This window comes from Paroedura picta, chromosome 9 (assembly GCF_049243985.1).
Source record: "Paroedura picta isolate Pp20150507F chromosome 9, Ppicta_v3.0, whole genome shotgun sequence".
Lineage (NCBI taxonomy): Eukaryota > Metazoa > Chordata > Lepidosauria > Squamata > Gekkonidae > Paroedura > Paroedura picta.
In genome coordinates this window covers 31,871,792-31,892,870 of record NC_135377.1, presented here as the reverse complement: position 1 = coordinate 31,892,870, position 21,079 = coordinate 31,871,792, and the positions used below count along the sequence as shown (strand labels likewise).

The 21,079-nt window shown below is 41.3% G+C and overlaps 1 protein-coding gene across 4 annotated transcripts in view; it reads right to left on the bottom strand.

Moving 5' to 3' along the window:
• SLCO5A1 (solute carrier organic anion transporter family member 5A1) overlaps nt 1-21,079 on the bottom strand; it is a 61,507-nt gene that overhangs the window by 27,153 nt on the left and 13,275 nt on the right. For all 4 annotated transcript variants that reach the window (XM_077352201.1, XM_077352199.1, XM_077352200.1 and 1 more), the window contains 2 exons: nt 3,317-3,449; nt 1,455-1,678 (listed from right to left, as the gene is read on the bottom strand). In XM_077352201.1, the coding sequence (XP_077208316.1) occupies nt 1,455-1,678; nt 3,317-3,449 (357 nt within the window). The remainder of the gene's footprint in view (nt 1-1,454; nt 1,679-3,316; nt 3,450-21,079) is intronic.

The window sequence follows — 21,079 nt, the reverse complement described above, 5'->3', positions numbered from 1 at the left end:
CCTTGGGGTACTTGTGGATTGTAAACTAAACATGAGCAGGCAGTGTGATGCAGCGGTAAAAAAGGCAAATGCCATTTTGGGCTGTATCAACAGAGGCATCACATCAAAATCACAAGATGTCATAGTCCCATTGTATATGGCACTGGTCAGACCACACCTGGAGTACTGTGTGCAGTTCTGGAGGCCTCACTTCAAGAAGGACATCGATAAAATTGAAAGGGTACAGAGGAGAGCGACGAAGATGATCTGGGGCCAAGGGACCAAGCCCTATGAAGATAGGTTGAGGGACTTGGGAATGTTCAGCCTGGAGAAAAGGAGGTTGAGAGGGGACATGATAGCCCTCTTTAAGTATTTGAAAGGTTGTCACTTGGAGGAGGGCAGGATGCTGTTTCTGCTGGCTGCAGAGGAGAGGACACGCAGTAATGGGTTTAAACTTCAAGTACAACGATATAGGCTAGATATCAGGAAAAAGTTTTTCACAGTCAGAGTAGTTCAGCAGTGGAATAGGCTGCCTAAGGAGGTGGTGAGCTCCCCCTCACTGGCAGTCTTCAAGCAAAGGTTGGATACACACTTTTCTTGGATGCTTTAGGATGCTTAGGGCTAATCCTGCGTTGAGCAGGGGGTTGGACTAGATGGCCTGTAGGCCCCTTCCAACTCTATGATTCTATGATTCTATACCCATCTCTAGGTATATGGATTATAGCTGTAAGTAATGTTTTTACTGTATTTTTGTCATTTTATCACTGTAAACCACCATGAGCGAGTGGCCCGGAAGTGGTGGTAAATAAATAAAATATATAATAGGCACTGGTTATAATCTTCAAGACCATCTCTCATGGCCTGCCTCTGAATGCCTGACTCTCTTACTATGCTCCACCATGGGAGTTTCAGTCATCTGAACAGAATATTTTAAAGTTTACATGAAGCAAACTGAGGAGATTGGAAACCAACTCCTTGTATACATGCCCTGTGGTAGTTTCTACCTTGTGGAATGGCCTGCCTGAGAAAGTCAGGAAGGCTCCTACATGTCTATCATTTGGCAAGATGCAATGAAATCAAACATTCAGGAGATCATTCTTAAAATGGAATTGAACTGCAGTGGGACAGAATGGTCCAGAGCAGCACCTTCATATGGGAGTGAATTCCGTGTTGCTTGCATATTTACAATCACAAATCCAGCATTGCTCACATGATGCTGGTCTGCCCAGTTGGCTGACATTTAATTTTGTATATGTACTTCTAGTGTATATATTACATATATTTCACTGCATGATCACCTTGATGCTCACTTTATTCCATTTTGTCCTACAGCTAACCACTCAGTGTCCTATGTTTTAAAAAAATAATTGCCTTAAAAAAATTCTGTTTGTGTATGCGTACTATGTAATTCATCTTGAGTGTCAGCAAGAAAAGTAGGCTATAAATAAAATAATGCCATTCAAAACATATTTTACCTTTAACATTCTTTCCAAATCCCATTGAAGCAGGAACTTCATTATCTATATGGCTTTTGCTATTTGCCTTCTCTTTCACAATTTCATCATCACTTGAAACATCAGAGTTCTTCATCTTTTTCTTCTTCTTTTTCTTATGGCGAGGTGGAAGTTTTTTGGGGAAAGTAAACATTGGGAGTATCACAAAGAGCATTGCAATGGCACAAAGAAGGAATCCACTCCACCTAAAGTAAGGAGATAATTGTTTTAAGGTGCTTTTGCATTGTATAAGGCTAACAGCCAGGGAATAAAACAAAATGTCTATCATACTCTGTAAAGGTACAAAGAACTTGCATTTATTTTAAAACATTTCGATTATGTAGCGCTCGACAGTGATTAAAACACAGCTCATAAAGATTTCAAAATGTTAAAAAATATAAAAAATACAATAAAAACAAATACATATGCTGTAAAATCAAATCAAATGATCACATAAATTAGAATGTTAAAATCTTACAGCCAGAGGAAAATGATGTAATAGATTTTAAAACAATGTTATAAAATACTTAAAACCAGCAAGGGTTTCATCATTAATAACACCAGATAATATTAACAAATAAAAGCCTGTACCAAAAGACTGAATGACACAAAATCTAGCTACACAAAGCTAAAAATGATTTAAATGCCTTAGGAAACAGGCATTATTTGATTCATAAGCTATTCAATATCAAGAAGAAAGTCCTTTCGGGTAAAAAAAAATCCTTGGTGTATTGGATCCTTGGGACATATCTTCAAATCCTTTGGACCTATCTTCAACTCTAGTAATCTGCTCAGTATTATGTTTTTTTTTAATGTAGTGAGATTGGCAGCTTAGTCAACATATTCTAACATGATACCAGAAAGATGGGGATGGAAGATTCCCACATTCTTCAGTCACCAGCTGCTGCCAAATTTCATCCTGCTGGCAGAGCTATCACAAGCTATTCCACCCGCAGAGCACCAATTAAAGAGCATCTGGTAGAATTAAGAAACCATAAGCTTTATGGCTACTCAGTCCCTTGTAAATGTTCCTAATTATAGCACTACTTAGTTATTTCTATCTGGCAGATGTTTGGAAATGATTGTCTGAAAAATCATTCATATTAAGACATCCACTATTATTGTCATAGTTAAATTGGTATCTCCTTTTCCTGTGACTCTTGTATAATTACTGCTACTCCTTTATGTAGCTGCAGCTGTCATCTCACTTTCAGTTAGGACAGGCAATGCTTTTGCACTTGACAAGCTTCTGAATGGTCCAGGGCCCATGAGGCTATTAAACTGTTAAAGCTAAACAAGCTACATGTGCCTGGATGAAAAGACTGCCTGAAAGCTCCAAGTATGCAACTGAATGCTTTCCAAAAGATTAATAAGAATGATTAACCAAGAATCCAAGACCACTAACATAGCAGTATCAAATTCTTGGTGGGTGAACCTTTCTAAAAGATAGTGAGAATTATCTAACTTCATCTGGCACCATATGCAATTTCTAACAGTTTCCAGCAAATACTTTTGGAGGCTTATTAGCAGGGCATGAAGGTGATGGTGATGGTCATTCTTGCTAGTGTCTAGCATCTGGTCCTCTGAAGCATTTTGCCTCTGAACACAAAAGTCCCACTTAATTATCATGGCAAAAAGCTATCAATAGAACTATCTTCCATTAATTTTTCCAGCCTTTTTCAAAGAATCCATTACCACTGATCCCTGGTTGCTCAAATGCCCTTCCAATCATGGCAAATGCAATCATCATGGTTCACAACATTAATTGACAATGCTTTATTCACTTTCAACATGAATCCTATGTCAACGGTCACTCTCATGCATTGAAAAATGTTGCAACTTACCAGTTACCAATGAACCGAGGGTCACTCTGGTCAATTTGAACAGTACTTCTAGGATCAACATAAAATCCAATAAGAACTCCTCCTAACAAATATCCTGCTGCAGGGCCAAGCGCTCCCATTACATACATTAGCGCTGTAAAAACAAAAGAGGAAAGTATGCCCAGAACACATCAACAGTATCGTATCACAAACCCAGTAAGATCAGAGAAGCAGCCTGGAACACTATAACATATCACACAACAGAAGGAAACTGAGTGATACACTGTCATGGTGTACATCACCAAAAAGAGCAATTATTGCCTTTATATGGTGCCCAGCTTTTCCCATTGTTACAGAACTTTGGAAAAGACTGAGTTGCTGAAATACTGTTTGTAAAACGGCCGCAGCACATAGGGTACTAATTACTATTACAAATCGAAGTCAATAGAGTCGTACATATACATAGGGTTGTACATCAAAGTGCATTAGGTATTACAAGACTGGCTTTGTACATCTAATAGTTGCTTGATAGAGTTAATAGTTGAATGGGGAGGGGGAGAAGCACATAAGGCATCTTTAATTGACAGTGTTCCTATCCCTAAAACCTTTGGGCAGATATAAGCAAAACAAGGAAGAAGTGCTTTAGGGTTTACTGAGACCTCATGAAGTTGTCTGTATTGAAGCATGTAGCATGCAACCTCCAGGAAAGGAAATGATGAGTCACAAGGGATGAATTAGTCCCAACTTAGGAAACCACTTAATATGTGAGACACAGCTCCCCATCCCCCAAGGTAAAAGTGGAATCAAGGCTATTACTTGTTTCCTAAAAGTCTCTCCTGATAGTCTATCTCAGGGGTAGTCAAACTGTGGCCCTCCAGATGTCCATGGACTACAATTCCCAGGAGCCCCTGCCAGCAATTCCCAGGGGCTCCTGGGAATTGTAGTTCATGGACATCTGGAGGGCCGCAGTTTGACTACCCCTGGTCTATCTGGCTGGGGAAAAACATGCTATTTGGAAGACTCACTTCTTCAGCCATCACCCTTTCCTCTTATCCCATAAGCCGCACACTCAAATCATATAACTTAGATGCACAGAGTCTGTGAGATGGTAGCATCATACTGATTACTTATTTCATGAACTCATAAGCCTTGAACTCTGCATAGCAACACAAAGTCAAGTCTGGATAGTGGACAATGCTGTCAACATGTCCAGAGGGACCAGAATCTTCCAACAAGATTGGCAGACAACTCCACGATGCATGAAAACCAAATCACTTGGGCAAGCATGGAGCAACTCCAATTCCTTTCATCTGATAGTAAAGATGTCTAAGAACACTATGTGGCCACAGGATCATCAAGATCTGTTTCTGAGCCATTGGGGGGGGGAATATCCTCTCAAAACAAAGCTTCACAAATAGCAAGAAAGACCCTTGAGTATTGACCAAAATGCTGCATTGGTTTCTGTAAAATCTGATTGTGCCCATTCCCCTTGGTCTTGTTTGCTAAACACTTATCAAATTCCATAACTACTCTGGGACACATGAAAATGATTTATTTCAGTTAAGACATGTATGTTTCTGGCTAATGGGAAAAAATCACTGCTGCCTGTTGAAAGGCTTCAGATTTATTCTTCCCTTTGATGGCAGCATTGCCCTTCCTGATAACAATATTCAAATGTTGAAGGTTATTCTAGAAATGAAATAGGACTAAAGGAATCACTCTAAATGCTGGGAGCAGCTTTGATGGGACTCTGAATTGCCTGGACACAATTTGCCTGAATTGCCTAGACATTTCCCTTTTGGAAATGCTAGCATTCATCTCTGGAATCTGAAATTGGCAACGTTTTTAAAATATTTATGTATTTGTTTGTTTGTTTATTTATTTATTATTTCAATTTATATACCGCCGCATTTCCTAGGAACCCGCAGCAATTCACAAAATAAAACATTAAAATACAAAAAAAACCATAAAACCCCTATTTACAATAAAACAAGCAAGTGGTCAGAAACATTTGATATTTTTAAAAGTCAACATAAACAGGAACTAATAAAATTAACTAAATCTACAATGACAAACAATGCCAGTGTTAATATGAAGTGGATGGTGGAGCGAGGAAGCCTTCATCAATACATTTCTGAAAGATAACTAAGGAGCGAGGTATTCTGTTCCCAGAGAAGACATTCATTGCATTCCGTGGAGCCACTGAAGAACAAACTGCTTCCTAAACATTTACTTGAAGCTATGCCTTGTTGATTCCAGCAGAGTTTAATTCCAAATAAAAAATAAAACTCAGATCAACTATTAGTTCTTACAAAGTTGCTTCTATAAGCCGCCTGCATTTAAGTTCAGAACGTGCAGCAGCTGCTCAGCTCATGTAGACATAATGCAGCATATATTTGATGTATGCTTAGTGACTTTGAAGACTAGTTTCACCGTAAGCAGAATTACTGCACTGTGGAGATAAAAATAACAAATGCAGGCTCCTTTCCATTAGAGATGGGAATGCTGCCTAAAATCTTAAAATATTTTAAAGGTATTGTATGCTTTCGAGGTTCCAAGTTTCTGTAAATATATCTTACTGGCAATATCAATATTAAAAACTGTAACACTTAAAAAAAAAGACTTCAGGCTTAACTCTTTAGGGCATAAACTGGGACTAGGAAAAACACACAGGTTACACATGGGCGTAAGGACTAGAATTGCCAGTTCTGGGTTGGAAAATACCTGAAGATTTTTAAGGGCCCAGCTGGAGGAGAAGAAAAAGAATAGTTGGTTTTTATAACTCCCCCCCCCCCCTTTCACTCACTGAAGGAGTCTCAAAGCTGCTTACAGTCGCCTTCCCTTTCCTCTCCCCACAACAGACACCCTGTGAGGTAGGTGAGGCTAAGAGAGCCCTGATATTTCTGCTCGGTCAGAGCAGTACTTTCAAAGCTGAAAAGCCCAAGGTCACACAGCTGACTGCATGTGGAGGGGCAGGGAATCAAGCTAGATTAGAAGCCACCATTCCTAACCACTACATCATGCTGGTGGGGGGAGGTTGATGAAGGGAGGGGACTCAGTATGGCAGTGGTCCCCAACCTTTTTATCACCAGGGACTGGTCAATGCTTGACAATTTTACTGTGGCCCGGGGGGGAGGTAGTCTTTTGCCGAGGGACATTACCGCCGCCTGAGCACCTGCTCCTCTTGCTTTTCTGTCAGCGCCCCTGACTTCCCACCGCCAGCTGGTGGCGCTGCCAGCAGCAGCTGCGCAGTGCCATGCCGAGGGGGAGCCCCAGCTATGGTGGCTGCTGGAGAGCCGGTGGCAGAGTGGCAGGGCAGCCCCCGAGGCAGCAGCTGGGGAAGAGGACAAGGGGGAGCCGCGGCCCAGTACCGACTGATCCACGGACTAATGCCGTCCCTGGACCTGGGGTTGGGGACCACTGCAGTAGGGTATATCACCATAGACTAGTAGGGGTGGCCAAACCGTGGCTTTCCATGTAGCCATTCCTGTACCCAGTAGTGTAGTCCACAATTCCTATTCCTTTAACAGGGCATGAACAATTCCACTACAGTATAGCCCTATTACCTGCATTTAAAAGCCCACCTGAATAATTCAGCTTTGCACAGTTTGTTAAAAGCCAGGAAAGTGGGAGACTTCCTAACTGCTACCCAGAATGCATGCGTACCAGCAGCTGGGTGATTTTGCCTGTTCGCATGGTGGCACCTGCAGCAGGTCCTGTTCATCTGAAAAGCACAGTTTTTGCATACACTCAAACAGAGGTCATCAGCTAAAGCCACCCAAGAGCTGTCTTTGTCCCATAGGCTAGAATGAACCCAGAATGAAAAGGATCCAGATAAGACAAGTGTTCCAAATTCTGCAGTTCATTTGCTACTGCGCTCTCAATCACTTTGCTAAGATCAGGCAGATTAGAGATTTCACAATAATTGTCCACATCATTTTTGTGGAGAAATAGTTTTTAAGAAGTGGATAGCCACTTCTTTGAGTGGCTGAGGGAAGGTGCCCTGGGTAAATGATAGACATCAAGGGACCATTAATATGATCATTGCATGATTTTAGCAGCCATGGTAGGCAAAGTTTTCATGGCTTTCATATATCCCAGGATCATATTGATATCATATCATATAACTAGGTCATAATGGTCGATAAACAGACCAGATAATGTACTCACCATTTCTTCTGCCTGGCCTATATTATAGCCGCCATCCAGATCAAAACGTATTCATGTTATTTTAACATCGAAAAACTTTGCAGAAGCATTTTAACTGTCTCTTCTTGAGATTGTAAAGATTCAAAGTCAACAAATATCCAGATACCATAAACAACTGGGATGGTCATGAACTAGCGCTGATGCAACGGTTGCAGATAAATAGCATTTCTATCGCTACCATTTTACAATGAGCCCCATAACATGCTCTGATGGATTCAGTGTGAGTTCCCCAACATGTCTTTCTAGAACTCTTCCAACCCTCTTTATGTCACAAAGCTCTGCAGTATATTAAGAGGCTGGTTTCTACCCCAACAGTAGCATAAGTAGATTAAGAACAATCTTGTAGATAGCTTCAAGGAGCTTAACATTCCAAGATCCTATTGCAGCCCAAGAGAACATGTGTTTGGAATTCTAACCTCCCTCAGAGTACAGCAGTTTGGAATCCAGAATGATCCATGCACCTCTATATAAGTGCACCATTTTAGGAGGCTCTTTTGTGGGCTGTCAATTTCATATTCACCCTTACCTTCAGTAGTTAATGATCAGACCATGGTTCAAGGCAAATGCCCAACCCCAAATCAAGACTTCCCCCTCAAAGGCTCACTGCAAGATGTGGTCTTTTTCATGTGTTAGACCCTGAGCCAGTCTGAATGATGGAGCAATCTGAGCTATCAGCCTAGGAGTCTCCAACACCCCTGCCAACTCAGAGGGGGTAGAACTAGATGAGCAGTAAACAAGCAGAATGCCCAATCCGGACTTTCACAACTTTTTTACCATTAGAAACCTCTGAAACATTGTTTATTTATTCTTTTATCTCTACACCACACCATTCAGGAGGCTGGCATCAAGAAACCTCAGAAAAGGCGCAATCATGCAGACTATGGGAAGCACAGCTGTGTACATGCCCACCCTCTCCACCCCCTCCAGGCCCATGAATGGCCATTTGGGAGGGGGTCAACATGACCATATATGGTCATATCACCTGATTTAACAGATTTTAAAAATATATAAGTAGATATAGGCAACGTGCATCTTTGCTAGGTGGTGGCAACCTTTGAAAAATTCCACACCTGCAGCCACTAGCTTCAATCTGCACTGAAACAGTACATTCATAAAACATATTGCTCTAGGTGAAGGTTGCTCTTAAAACCCCTAAACTGCCCAACCATCAACCTGCTAGTATCTACAGAGAAGCCATGCAGCAGTCCAGGGCTACATCAGTGAGATGTTAACGTTACTACAGTCCAATAGGTGTTGCTCTATATCACTACAGCTCCTGGTTTCTGGTATAGCTCTTTCTCACCAATAGTGGGGCACCTTCTAACATGCCTGCACATTCTTAAGAATCTCACCACTGATAATCATCACTAGTTTAAATTACTGAGGAATAAAGATGTAAATATGCCAAGCATCACTGATGGCAAAAGGCCACTGGGTAAATAAAAAAATCAGAACATCCTACTCAAATGTATTCTTGGCAATTATGATACCCATATGTTATCTTTGAATGTTTTAAATCAATCCCAATCTCTATGTAATAAATTAATCATATTTCCTTTCTTGTTGCGACAGTACTATTTTGGAAACTTCAGACTTACATTAGTATAAATGAAAGTCTTTCCATAGGAAGAGACTGCTTTTAAAAGGAGGAGCAATCTATTTTCCAATTCAATCTATGTTAGCTTGCCAAAATTAATGTCCTTGGGTCATTTAAGGAATCTGCACAGACTTCACTCAAATCACTGTTCTGTTACTCCAGAGATTAGACAAACTTCTGTGTGGAAGGGTGGGCAATAATTCGTGACACATACAGGACAACAGAGTACCTTCTAGAACACGAGCGGCCAAACTGGGTCTTCAGAGGTCCATGTACTACAAATCCCATGAGACGATGGACCTCTGAAGAGCCAGTTTGGTCACCCCTGTTCTAGAATATACAACCTAACCATTAGTTTAAATGGGCTTCATGTATTAACAAGTGGCTGCTCACGACACAGTTTTGAGGGAAGATTGCTCACCACATCATGGAGCCCAGTAAAAACTACAAGAAAAAAGGCACAGGCTTTTGGTTGCAAATTGGCACACAGGAACAACTGCCCTTTAAATATGTATTTAACTGATATTGAAGAAGGTAAAATGAATGCCCTGCCTAGCAAAAGGGTCTGGGGACAGGGACAACATAACCAGAATCACACTGAGACCACAACAGCATGTCTAGCACAAACCCAGAAGTGACATCTTTGCACTTTGGGATTCATACAAGAAATGATGTTGTGGCACTGCCCCCCACCCGGCATACTCATTTTGCCTCAACTGGTGAGCCAGTTCTGGCTTTTCTTCAACAAAATGGACCTTTCTAGTATAGCATATGCCCCAATAATATGGGGCTGTACTTGAAGTATTTAGAAGCTACAGCTGGTCCAGAAAACTGACTGAAGAGGATTGTAAAGGTAAAGGTAAAGGTATCCCCTGTGCAAGCACTGAGTCATGTCTGACCCTTGGGGTGACGCCCTCTAGCGTTTTCATGGCAGACTCAATACGGGGTGGTTTGCCAGTGCCTTCCCCAGTCATGACCGTTTACCCCCCAGCAAGCTGGGTACTCATTTTACCGACCTCGGAAGGATGGAAGGCTGAGTCGACCTTGAGCCGGCTGCTGGGATTGAACTCCCAGCCTCATGGGCAAAGCTTTCAGACGGCTGCCTTACCACTCTGCGCCACAAGAGGCTCATGAAGAGGATTGTAGAACTATGTAATTCCAGTCCTGTTCAATTTTTACTGACTCCCAATTAGTTACCGGTATCAAATCAAGGTGCTAGTATTGAACTTTAAAGTCCTCTACAGTTTGGAACCAACATATCTTAAGGACCACCTACTCACATATGAAACTATCAAACCACTGCAGTCATCTTCAAGACTGCTTCTTTGGGTTGCCCTCACTGTTTAAGGCTTGAAGGATGGTGACCCAAGAAGACATCTGGCATGGCACCAAAATTATGGAATACCTCACCATGGAGATTCATCTATCCCCCTTTATCATTGTCTTCCTCCAGTGCATGAAGATTTGTTTTGTTTGGCAGTTCCTTTCCTAGGTATATGTTTTGTATGTTTTGTTAAAGGTAAAGGTATCCCCTGTGCAAGCACCGAGTCATGTCTGACCCTTGGGGTGACGCCCTCTAGAGTTTTCATGGCAGACTCAATACAAGGTGGTTTGCCAGTGCCTTCCCCAGTCATGACTGTTTACCCCCCAGCAAGCTGTTTAATTATTCAAAAGCTTGTTTTCAAGTATTTGTCCCATTTTCATCCTTAGGGAACCTAAGATGGGTATATAAGTTATTTTACCTTTACCTAGAGCAAATTATATATTTTTTCATACAAGGGGGGGGGCAATTCTTGCTGTTCCTGTTTTCATTTCAACACCCCCCCCCAAAAAAAAATAAAAGCACTATGCCATTTGTACTGTAGAGTCAAGCAAACTTCAGCAGCATTTTAAAAGGCTATGGGGGAAGGGGAAAGTGGTTTTAAAAATCCCTTTATGCTCTAGCCAGCATAAAAGCCCACTGTAGACAAAATACAGCGGGCTCTAGCAGGCCCCCCCGGGCAGAGTTGGCAGCACCGAGAGTGTGCAGGCAGCCTCAAGGCTTGCGGGGAGGTGGTGAGCATTCCCACCTCCCCCCAGAGGACCTTGGAGCCCACTGTGGGGGTTTGTAGCAAGGCGCAGAGCACTCCTGCCTCCCTTTTCACCTCTGTCTGGAGCCCTGAGGAGGGCCTTGCAGGACAGCACAGGGCTTCAAAGCAAGGGGCGGAGCACTCTGTCCTCCCTCCCTGCTCCCTCCCAGAGCCACATGGAGGGCCTTGGAGTCCAGTGTGGGGCTTCGGGGTGAGGCACAGAGCACACCACCTTCCTTCCCCTGGACCCCGCAGAGGGGCACACACCTAGGGCAGAGCCCCATGATGTCCCAGAGCTCCCTCCTCTCCTCCTCTCCACCAGTCACACAAACCTTGTGTGCCAGCAGTGGTCGGGATGAGTGGTGGGCAGGCAGGGTGCTGCAGGTGCACCCTCCTTCAGGACGAGGTAGTGTCCAGCCACAAGACCATGTGAGTGCCTCACGGCCAGCTGCTAGGGGCGGGTGCTGCAGGGGCCAGCCCAATCTGGGCACATGCAGCTTTGCTGGGCATGCCTGTATTGGACTGCACAGGTGGAAGCAGAGTCTGGACAGCCAGACGTGTGCCGGACAGGGTCCAGACCCTACTCTGCCCATAGGAGCTTTTTACAAATATAAAGAGCCACCATGTGGTACAGATACATGGTACAATATGCATCAACTGATGCATCAATTAATTTCCAGGCTATCTGTACAACAAAGCTTACTATTACTGCAAACTTAGACTCTTTGTAAGCACTGATGCGGCATTCAGAATGTTGTTTCAACCTGGTTCAAATGTGCCTCCTCCTAGTAGATTATTACTCTGTGAAGCAGCATACACACACAACTGTATTGCAAGCAACCATCAACATGGGTAATGAAATCTACCTACCTTGCCAAAGATCTCTAATAGGTCTAACTTTGGGGGAAGTTGCTGTTACCAAAAATTATTTACTCCTTTCTCCAACAAGCTCAAGGTAGCATCCATGGTTTGCTGCTCCTCCATTTTATCCTCACAAATAGGTTAGGATGAAAGATTTATTACTATTGATGACTATTGTTTACAAAAGTTATGCCCTGCCTTTCTGCCTAAGCAGGGCCATTAAATTGGCTAACCAATTAAACAAAGCATTCTAGGGATACATCATCATAAAACCAATACAAACCAAAATCAAATTCAATACAGTGACAGTAATTAAAACTTAAGGCAGGATGGAGAGATCACTGCGGGAACACCAGACAAAGGTAAAAAGTCTTTTCCTGCTGATGGAAGACAGGGAAAGGCAGGTTATGTATAAAGAAAGTGAATACATCATCACATTGGCTCTCTTATTAAGCAGTACTACAGAAGTCTTTGTAGACTCCTGGAAAAGGCAGGTAGTAATGCACAACAGTGCTTCTAGTAAATCAAAAGATATTTCATTCAGACTACTGAATTTAAATGAATGTTAAAGCAGCAATTAAAAACCACCAGAAAGCCTTCAGCCAAGCTAGTTACTTTACATGTATTCCATAAACGTTCTCAAATGCCAGTACTAATTAAAAACTATGTATATTTGTAATTTAAAAGTCATCAAGGAAGCTCTAGGGTGCATTTGTAGAAGCAATAATTACTTTGATTTTCAATTTACAAAGCAATCCACCTAACTGTGCTAACATCCTACTTTCCCCCAGTAATTACAATTGTACATTTATAACAAAGTTGTTTTTGCCTCCAGAAAGAAAGAAAAATCACATGAACTTGAATAAATTGTGAAATACTAAATTCCGTTATCCAAGAACACATAAGTATGTTCAAGTAAAGGCTGTGGATTCACTCACTTTAACTCTTTGTGGTCAGGCCAAATAAATGATACTAGCTATCTTCTTATAGTCAGTTTTTCAAAATATATTTTTTAGCCATCATAAGAGATACTGCAATGGCAAACCAGTGATTCAAAGTGGGCAGAGCTGTTAGACGGGCACATCACCACAATCGGTAGGGCTATACTGAACAGTAGACTGTTATACTAAGATAACTAAGGGAAGACATGAGGTTTATAAAAATTTTATTTATTTGATTTATACCCCACCACCCACAGCAAGACATCTCATGGCAGGTTACATGATAAAAAACCCACATAAAAATACAATCCCCATTAAAACTACCTGCTGTCCAGGGGGATTTTAACATGGGATTAGACAAATTAATGGATAACTATGATGACTAAAGCGAAATTTCACATTCAGAAGAAACAAACCTCCAAATACAAGGACCAGGAGCAATATAAGGAGAAATTTGGCCTGTATGCCCTGTTATTGGCCCTCCAGAGTTAACTGGTTGTTCACTGTAGAAGGCAGGGTGCTGGACTAAATGGACTACTGGTCTGATCTAGCAGGGCTCTTGAGTTTTTCAAGTTTTGTCTCCATATAAATTATTTTCTTTTATCCAAAACAATTACTTACGACATATATTTCCACATTCAGGAATACTTCCCAACCTATTCAGTATCAATATTTTAGGGAATGCAAGAGTTCAGTCCCACGGTTCTGCAGATCTAAGCACAAAAGGGTATGCAGCAGTTTATGTCCCTGCTGTATGTAGCAAGAATGAGAGCCAGCATCAAGTTATTGTGAAGAGCAGCAGACTCTGATCTGGGGAACTGGGTTTGATTCATCACTCTTCCACATGCAGCCAGCTGGGTGACCTTGTGCTAGTCACAGTTCTCTTATGAATGTTCTTGCAAAGCAGTTCTGTTAGAACTCTCCCAGCCCCACCTACCTCGCAGGGTGTCCATTGTGGGACGAGTAAGGATAAGGTGTTTGTAAGCCATTCTGAGACCCTTCAGGTAGGGAAAATGGTGGAGGAAGCTCTTGCATTAGAAGAATGTAGCTTGTGAAAGGAATAAATAGGAATAAAGTAATTTCCAGGCTGCATTCTTTGGATCGTGAGTGGGTCCCAAACACACACCAGAAATTAATTTCATTTTATAGAGCGAGCAGCTACATTGTGAAATAGAATCTATGATTCAAAAGGGGTTTTTTATACCTAGTAAAATTACCTCTATTATTTGCAGAAATATTACTATTACTATTATTATTATTAATATTACTTATTTCCTGCCTTCTCCCAGAGGCTGGGGGCAGGTTACAATTCGGATAAAAACCCTAATTTTGTCTCTTGGTGTAGTGGTTAGAAGTGTAGACTTCTAAGCTGGCAAGCCAGGTTTGATTCTGCGCTCCCCCACATGCAGCCAGCTGGTTGACCTTGGGCTCGAGACAGCACTGATAAAGCTGTTCTGACCGAGCAGTAATATCAGGGCTCTCTCAGCCTCACCCACCTCACAGGGTGTCTGTTGTGGGGAGAGGAAAGGGAAGGCGACTATAAGCTGCTTTGAGACTCCTTTGGGTAGAGCAAAGTGGCATATAAGAACCAAATCTTCTTTCATGCATGGGAGACGCCTCATCAAAAAGAAATATGACAAAAACATGGAACACCTATAAATCCTGTCTTGCATTTCTACATTATTTATTTATTATTATTAAATTTCTAGACTGCCTCTCTCCCAACATGAGCTTACTTCCTTCTAGGGAGGAATGTCACAGGGCATTCTTAAAAGGTCAGTTTCCCTGTGAGGGCAGGACTTGTGAATATTTGTAATATCTATTTCTAAATATACTTGCTGGAACCAAGCAGACATACAGTAAGGCACAGCTAGGCACAGTCCCCCCAAAGTAACATCCCTGTAATCTACCCTTCAACAACGGATTTCTGTCCATCTCTTTTTCTCTGACTGCCTCCAAACCTACACAAATTGTGCCTTTAAGCCCCTACCTTGAAGGTCAGCGTGGGTTAAGTTGGCTTGCACCATAGATTTTAAAGCTTTCCTTCATAAATCAATAATAGGCATTAACAAAACACAATATTCAACAAAAAGCAGGCTAAGATAGTTAAAATTCGAAGTTTCACTTCTCACTAGAAAATAGCATAGCCTATAAAAAGATCCAACAATATATCTTAGCACTCCATATCACCACTGCCTTTCAATCCTACTATAAAACGGGAGAGGGGGGGAATTTAGCATTGATGTTTATTTTCTTACTATTATTCACACATGCGTATGTGATGACAGACCTTTTATAGAAGTTGTGCGTCATGCAGTTCCAGCACTCTGTTACCATATGATTGCCAACAGTAGCTGAGTGGATATGACAATCCCATGCATTGATGGAGTATGCGGGGTGAGAGAGAAAAAGAGAGCATGGGGGCCCCACGCCCTTCACATGATTAGTTCATCTCTGCTTTCTGCCATTAGAGTGGTATCATCTGTATATCTGAGGTTGTTGATATTTCTCCCTGCTATCTTGATCCCAATTTGTGACTCCTCTAACCCCACCTTTCTCATAATGTGATCCACATACAAGTTAAAGAGGCAAGGTGACAGTATACAGCCTTGCCTAACTCCTTTCTCAATTTTGAACTGATCAGTCATTCCATGCCCAATTCTCACTGTTGCTTCTTGACCTGCATATAGGATTCTCAAGAGACAGATAAGATGCTCTGGTATTCCCATCTCTTTAAGAACTTGCCACAATTTGTTGTGCTCCACACAAACAAAGGCTTTAGCATAGTCAATGAAGCAGATGTTTTTCTGGAACTCCCTAGCTTTCTCCATGATCCAGCATATATTGGCAATTTGATCTCTAGTTTCTCTGCCTCTTCTAAATCCTGCCTGTACTTCTGGAAGTTCTCGGTCCACATATTGCTGGAACCTAGCTTGTAGGATTTTGTCTACACATAGATTTTCTAAATAAATAAGGAAAAATGTTTCTGTGAAATACCTAAAAATATATGCTGAACAAAGCAAGGGAAAAACAATGATCAATATAGAACCTAGTCATTAATCTAGGTTAGAATCATATAGCATGATGCAGTGGGCAGAATGCCAGACTAGAACTGGGGAGCATCTGGGTATGAAATCAAATCTGCCATTAAATTCACTGGGTGATATTTGACATTCTCTTTACCTTATGGGGTTGCCGGGATAAAATGATGAAGAGCAGACTAATATGTCATCTTGAAAAAAGGGCAAGATAAAAATGTAAAAAATATATAGAAAATGCAATAGATAATCTTGCCTAACCCAAATAAAGCTTGTTTTTGTCACTACACTTGGTAAAACAGATGTCTAGTTTTTCTTCCTTTCCTTGCTTGGCTGTTGCCTCTGATCATCTTTCCATTACCCTACTTCTGCTGCCTCCTCAACTGGTAAAATTCATAATAAATCTTCTTGGAGCAGTTCTATCTTTACTTTAAAGTTAATGTAGTAACACGTACCACAAATTTTAGTGTTTCTCTATAGAACATTTTTGTTGTTAAGTTCCATCAAGTTATTTCTGGCTCACGGAAACTTTATGAACAAAGGCCTGGCCCACCATCCAACTGTCTGCAGTCAATTCTTTACATTTTAGTAAGATCAATCCACATACCCCAATTATTCTATCCATCCATCTTGTTCTTTGTCTGCGTCTTTTTCTGCTGCCTTCAATCTTACCAAGCATAATCATTTTTTTCTAATGCATCCGTTGCACACATTATGTGACCCAAGTATGAGGGCTTTTGTTTACATCTTTTCAAGTCAAAGGAAACCACATTACTGTAATTATTATAGTTTAATATTACTCATGTGTTTGGAGCCTCCATGAGACACAAGTAGCAAATCAAGTAGCAATTCAAGTTCTAGTTCATACACTTATATGATCACAGAAGTCAAGGGCAATTGCAATGTTAACAAAAGTGAGCCCAGTAAAAGCTCACATTTTGACTGGGAGCAATATATGAAAAGCCTATTTAACAGCATACTGTATATTGTGATGAAAACTTGTCTGCCTAATGATCCAAACTGCTCATTGGGAATGCCTTGTACTGAATCATGCAAAAATACCCTTTAATAGCCACTCAAACCACCACCAGATAATTTTTGACTGTTTTAACCAGTAGTTGGCAATTCATTACAGCATTATAATTCTATAGCAATCTGTCAACTTTTCTTAAAAACTGAAACCCTCTCCCCAGTAGCATAGAGGGGATGGCCATTGTGGATGGTATTAGAAAAAGTCCAGACTTTCCCATCCACATGACAGCCACCTCAGCTCTTCTGTGATCTTTCCAGAAATACTATAGTAATGCAGGTTTAGGGAAGGTCACAGGAAGGCCAAGAAAATGCCTGAAGTTTCACAAAATTGCTATAATCCTGTGTTGAAGGAGGAAGAAGGAACCACTACCCATAAACATCAAACACCAGGTGTGGAAGTCACTTTGAAGGAAAACAATGGTACATGCAGACTGAAGAAGCAGACACCATTCCAACTCAGTTTAGACAATAGAACCATAAATCTTCAAGAAATATACACCTTTCATTCAGCAGGTACAAACATTTGAGAATGCTCTATGACTTTCTCTGTCCTCAGTGCCATCAGCTTGTTTTTTCTCTCCTGTCTTAGAATATAGTCATTATTCCGTTTCTTAAGGTGGGTGCTGAAATACAGACCTCTTATATATATTATATCTTCATTTCTTCAATTGCTTGAAATCCTGACAGGATTACTTTATGTACAGAAAGCTAAATTAAGACTACCTCATCAGAAGTCAGACTCAGACATGCAAGGCTGTGTAAAATATTGCTGAACTGATTGTGTCTGCTACATTTGAAAACTCTGCATTGCCAATATTTTGCTCATTACTTTAATTTTTGCAAAATGCCTTTGAGATATTTTGAGCTAGACAAATGCATAAAGTACTGCGTCCTGTTTGTTAAACCAGATTTGTTAAGGTTGCCATCTGCTTAAGTGAAGAAATAAATAACTTAAAATGATGTTCTTTTATGGAACCTAATGACTACAGAGACTGCTGAATATTGAGAGAAATGGGAAGGCGACTGTAAGCCGCTTTGAGCCTTCTTCCGGTAGGGAAAAGCGGCATATAAGAACCAACTCTTCTTCTTCTTCTTCTACTGTGCATTTCTGAGAGAAGACCCAGATATTTTGCTTCCATAATAATACGCTTGCACTTTAAGAAGTCTTATGTAGCATTTTTTTAGTATTTAGACAAGACCTTCTAGAACTACTAAAGCTGCATACTGTAAAACTGTCTTGGTGGCTATACAGCAAATTCTACTCAGGGTTTTATTTGTTACTTGGATTACAGTTGGCTACAATCCCACTGACTACATAACATTCAGAATAGCGAACAAAGAAGCAACACATCTGAAATAGAGGGATTCTCGCAAACCTATAGAACCACCATCAGAATTCATAGCCCACTTCCAAATGTTTTTCACAAAACTTCACCTTTTGCCAGCCTTGTTTTACTTGCCTTTGGCCATGCAGACCCCTTTACACCAGGTTTAGCCTCTTTTGGTGGTAAGAGGAAAGCTGCTCCTCCCTTTTCTCATCATTGGAAAAATTGCTTATATGCAGGCCTGCATTCCCAACGTTCCTTAAAGGTAAAGGTAAAGGTATCCCCTGTGCAAGCACCGAGTCATGTCTGACCCTTGGGGTGACGCCCTCTAGCGTTTTCATGGCAGACTCAATACGGGGTGGTTTGCCAGTGCCTTCCCCAGTCATCACCGTTTACCCCCCAGCAAGCTGGGTACTCATTTTACCGACCTCGGAAGGATGGAAGGCTGAGTCAACCTTGAGCCGGCTGCTGGAATTGAACTCCCAACCTTATGGGCAAAGCTTTCAGACAGCTGCCTTACCACTCTGCGCCACAAGAGGCTCCAACGTTCCTTACAAAACCTAAAATAGATTCAGGTGGGTAGTCGTGTTGGTCTGAAGCAGCACAAAGTTTGAGTCCAGTGGCAGTTTTAAGCCCAACAAAGTTTTCTTCTGGGTATAAATTTCATGTGCATGCACACTTCTGCACACTTCATGTGCATGCACACTTCTGCAGATATGCTGAAACAGAGTCACCAACCATTACATATATGGTAGAGAGGGCCAATTAAAGCTAAGGTTGGATCAAGGCAATTGGTAAGACCTATGAAGAGCAGCAAATATAGAATTTTATACATAGTGCTAAATTTGTTATGTTGAGCTTAGCTTCGCAGCATAACCATCTACTGACATAAGATCATCATAAGAGCCCTTCTGGATCAGACCAGCAGTTCATCTAATTCAGCATCCTGTCTCACACAGCGATCGATCAGTTCTTCCAGAGAACCGAAACTGGGGCATAAAGGTCAAGGCCTTCCTCTGATGTTGCTTCCCGGCACTGGTATTTAGAGATTTACTGCCTCTGAATGTGGAGGTTTCTTTTAATCATGTGGCTATTAGCCACTGGTAGACTCTGTCCTCTGTGGCTTCAGAGTATGATTTAACAGTGCACTGAACCATTAAATGGGACAAAAAAGTTCTATAGTCAAGCAACCTTTCTCAAACCTTGGCTTGGTTGTTAATTGTAGACTAGTCATTTACTCTGATCACTTCCAGAATAGAATGGTATCATCCATGCAACTCTAACTCAATTAAAAATTAAAATTGTGTCCATTCCTTTTTGCTAGTATAACCCATATGGTCCTAGGCTTAAATACACATTATCTTTTAAATGTTAACACTCAAAGCAGGTTTCACTTTTTTTAATGCTGTCTAGACACAACTCACATTGAAAACCCAGTTTTCAAGGAAAAACATTCAGCCTGCCTCTGCATAGCAGCCCTGGATTTCATTGGTGTTCAATCCAAATACTGAGCAGGGCCAATCCTGCTTAGTTTCCAAGATCTGGTGACATCATGCTAGTCTGAGCTACCCAAGTCAGGGCAGGTTTTGCTACAAGAGGTTTAAATAAGGTCCCTGTCAATATCTTGCTAAGGTCCAACAACCAGTTAACCTAAATGTTATGGAAAGCACAGGAAAATCAGTAGGGAAGAGTAGACTATCACCTATTAAGTGAACAGCTGACAACTTAAAAGACAAGGCTTCTGTTTTAGGGAAATTAACATGTTTTTTTTTTCAATTTTAAAAGGCTGGCAATAGGTCACAGCCTGATTCTTCAAAGCATTTCCAACACATAATTAATAAAGAACCATTTACCAAGCTGGAACACATTGCAGGGTGCATACACTCAAGACAGAAGAATGCAGACTTTAATGTTATTCCACAATTGGGGGGGGGGGGTCAACAAACCCTGGCAGATGGACAGCTGGCATGCCAGAGACAAAGGAAGAAGCAACTCTCTAAGCAAATATGTGAAAACTTTATATGGAAAGGATAACATTTATTTTGAAACAGGATTCACAGCCTTCATAACCAGAATTGCCTATACTTCATTGTGGGAGGCCAACTCTAATCTTTCATACCTATTTTGTTATTTATTCTGGAGAAACTGGCACTATGGGTCAAAAGCTTTTCTCCTTTCAGCTGCCCGGGTTGCTCATTTGGGAATTAAAACTTTCGCAAGACGATAGGTGGGGCCACTAAACACCACTTATGGTCTGGAAGTGCAATGTACTGGGCACAGCTCCACAAAAAGATGCCAGTCCCCAGCTGCAAAATAGGCAATAGTTCATTGTTTCCTCAGGATTCTCAGTCACACCAATAACTCAAATATGGACCAAGAAAGAACAGCACACACATCCACTGTAGCTCCACTGCACAAGCAAAGATGGCTCTCCTGGATCTTATGTGATCCTCTAAAATTAGTTAAGAGTTTTACCCTGTACACATCCCCTTCTCTCAGAAGCAGACACACAAAGCAAACATACCCCACATTTTTAAGGAAAGGGGCCATAAAACAGGTCACAAGATGTCTGCTTATTGGCTTTTTTGTGAGGATTAATACCACACAATAAAACTAATCTAATTAAGTACTGACTAGGATTTAAGAATGTATTTCATTTTAACTCACACTGCATTTATACCCATTTGGAAACATCAGTGTATGCAGCTGTAA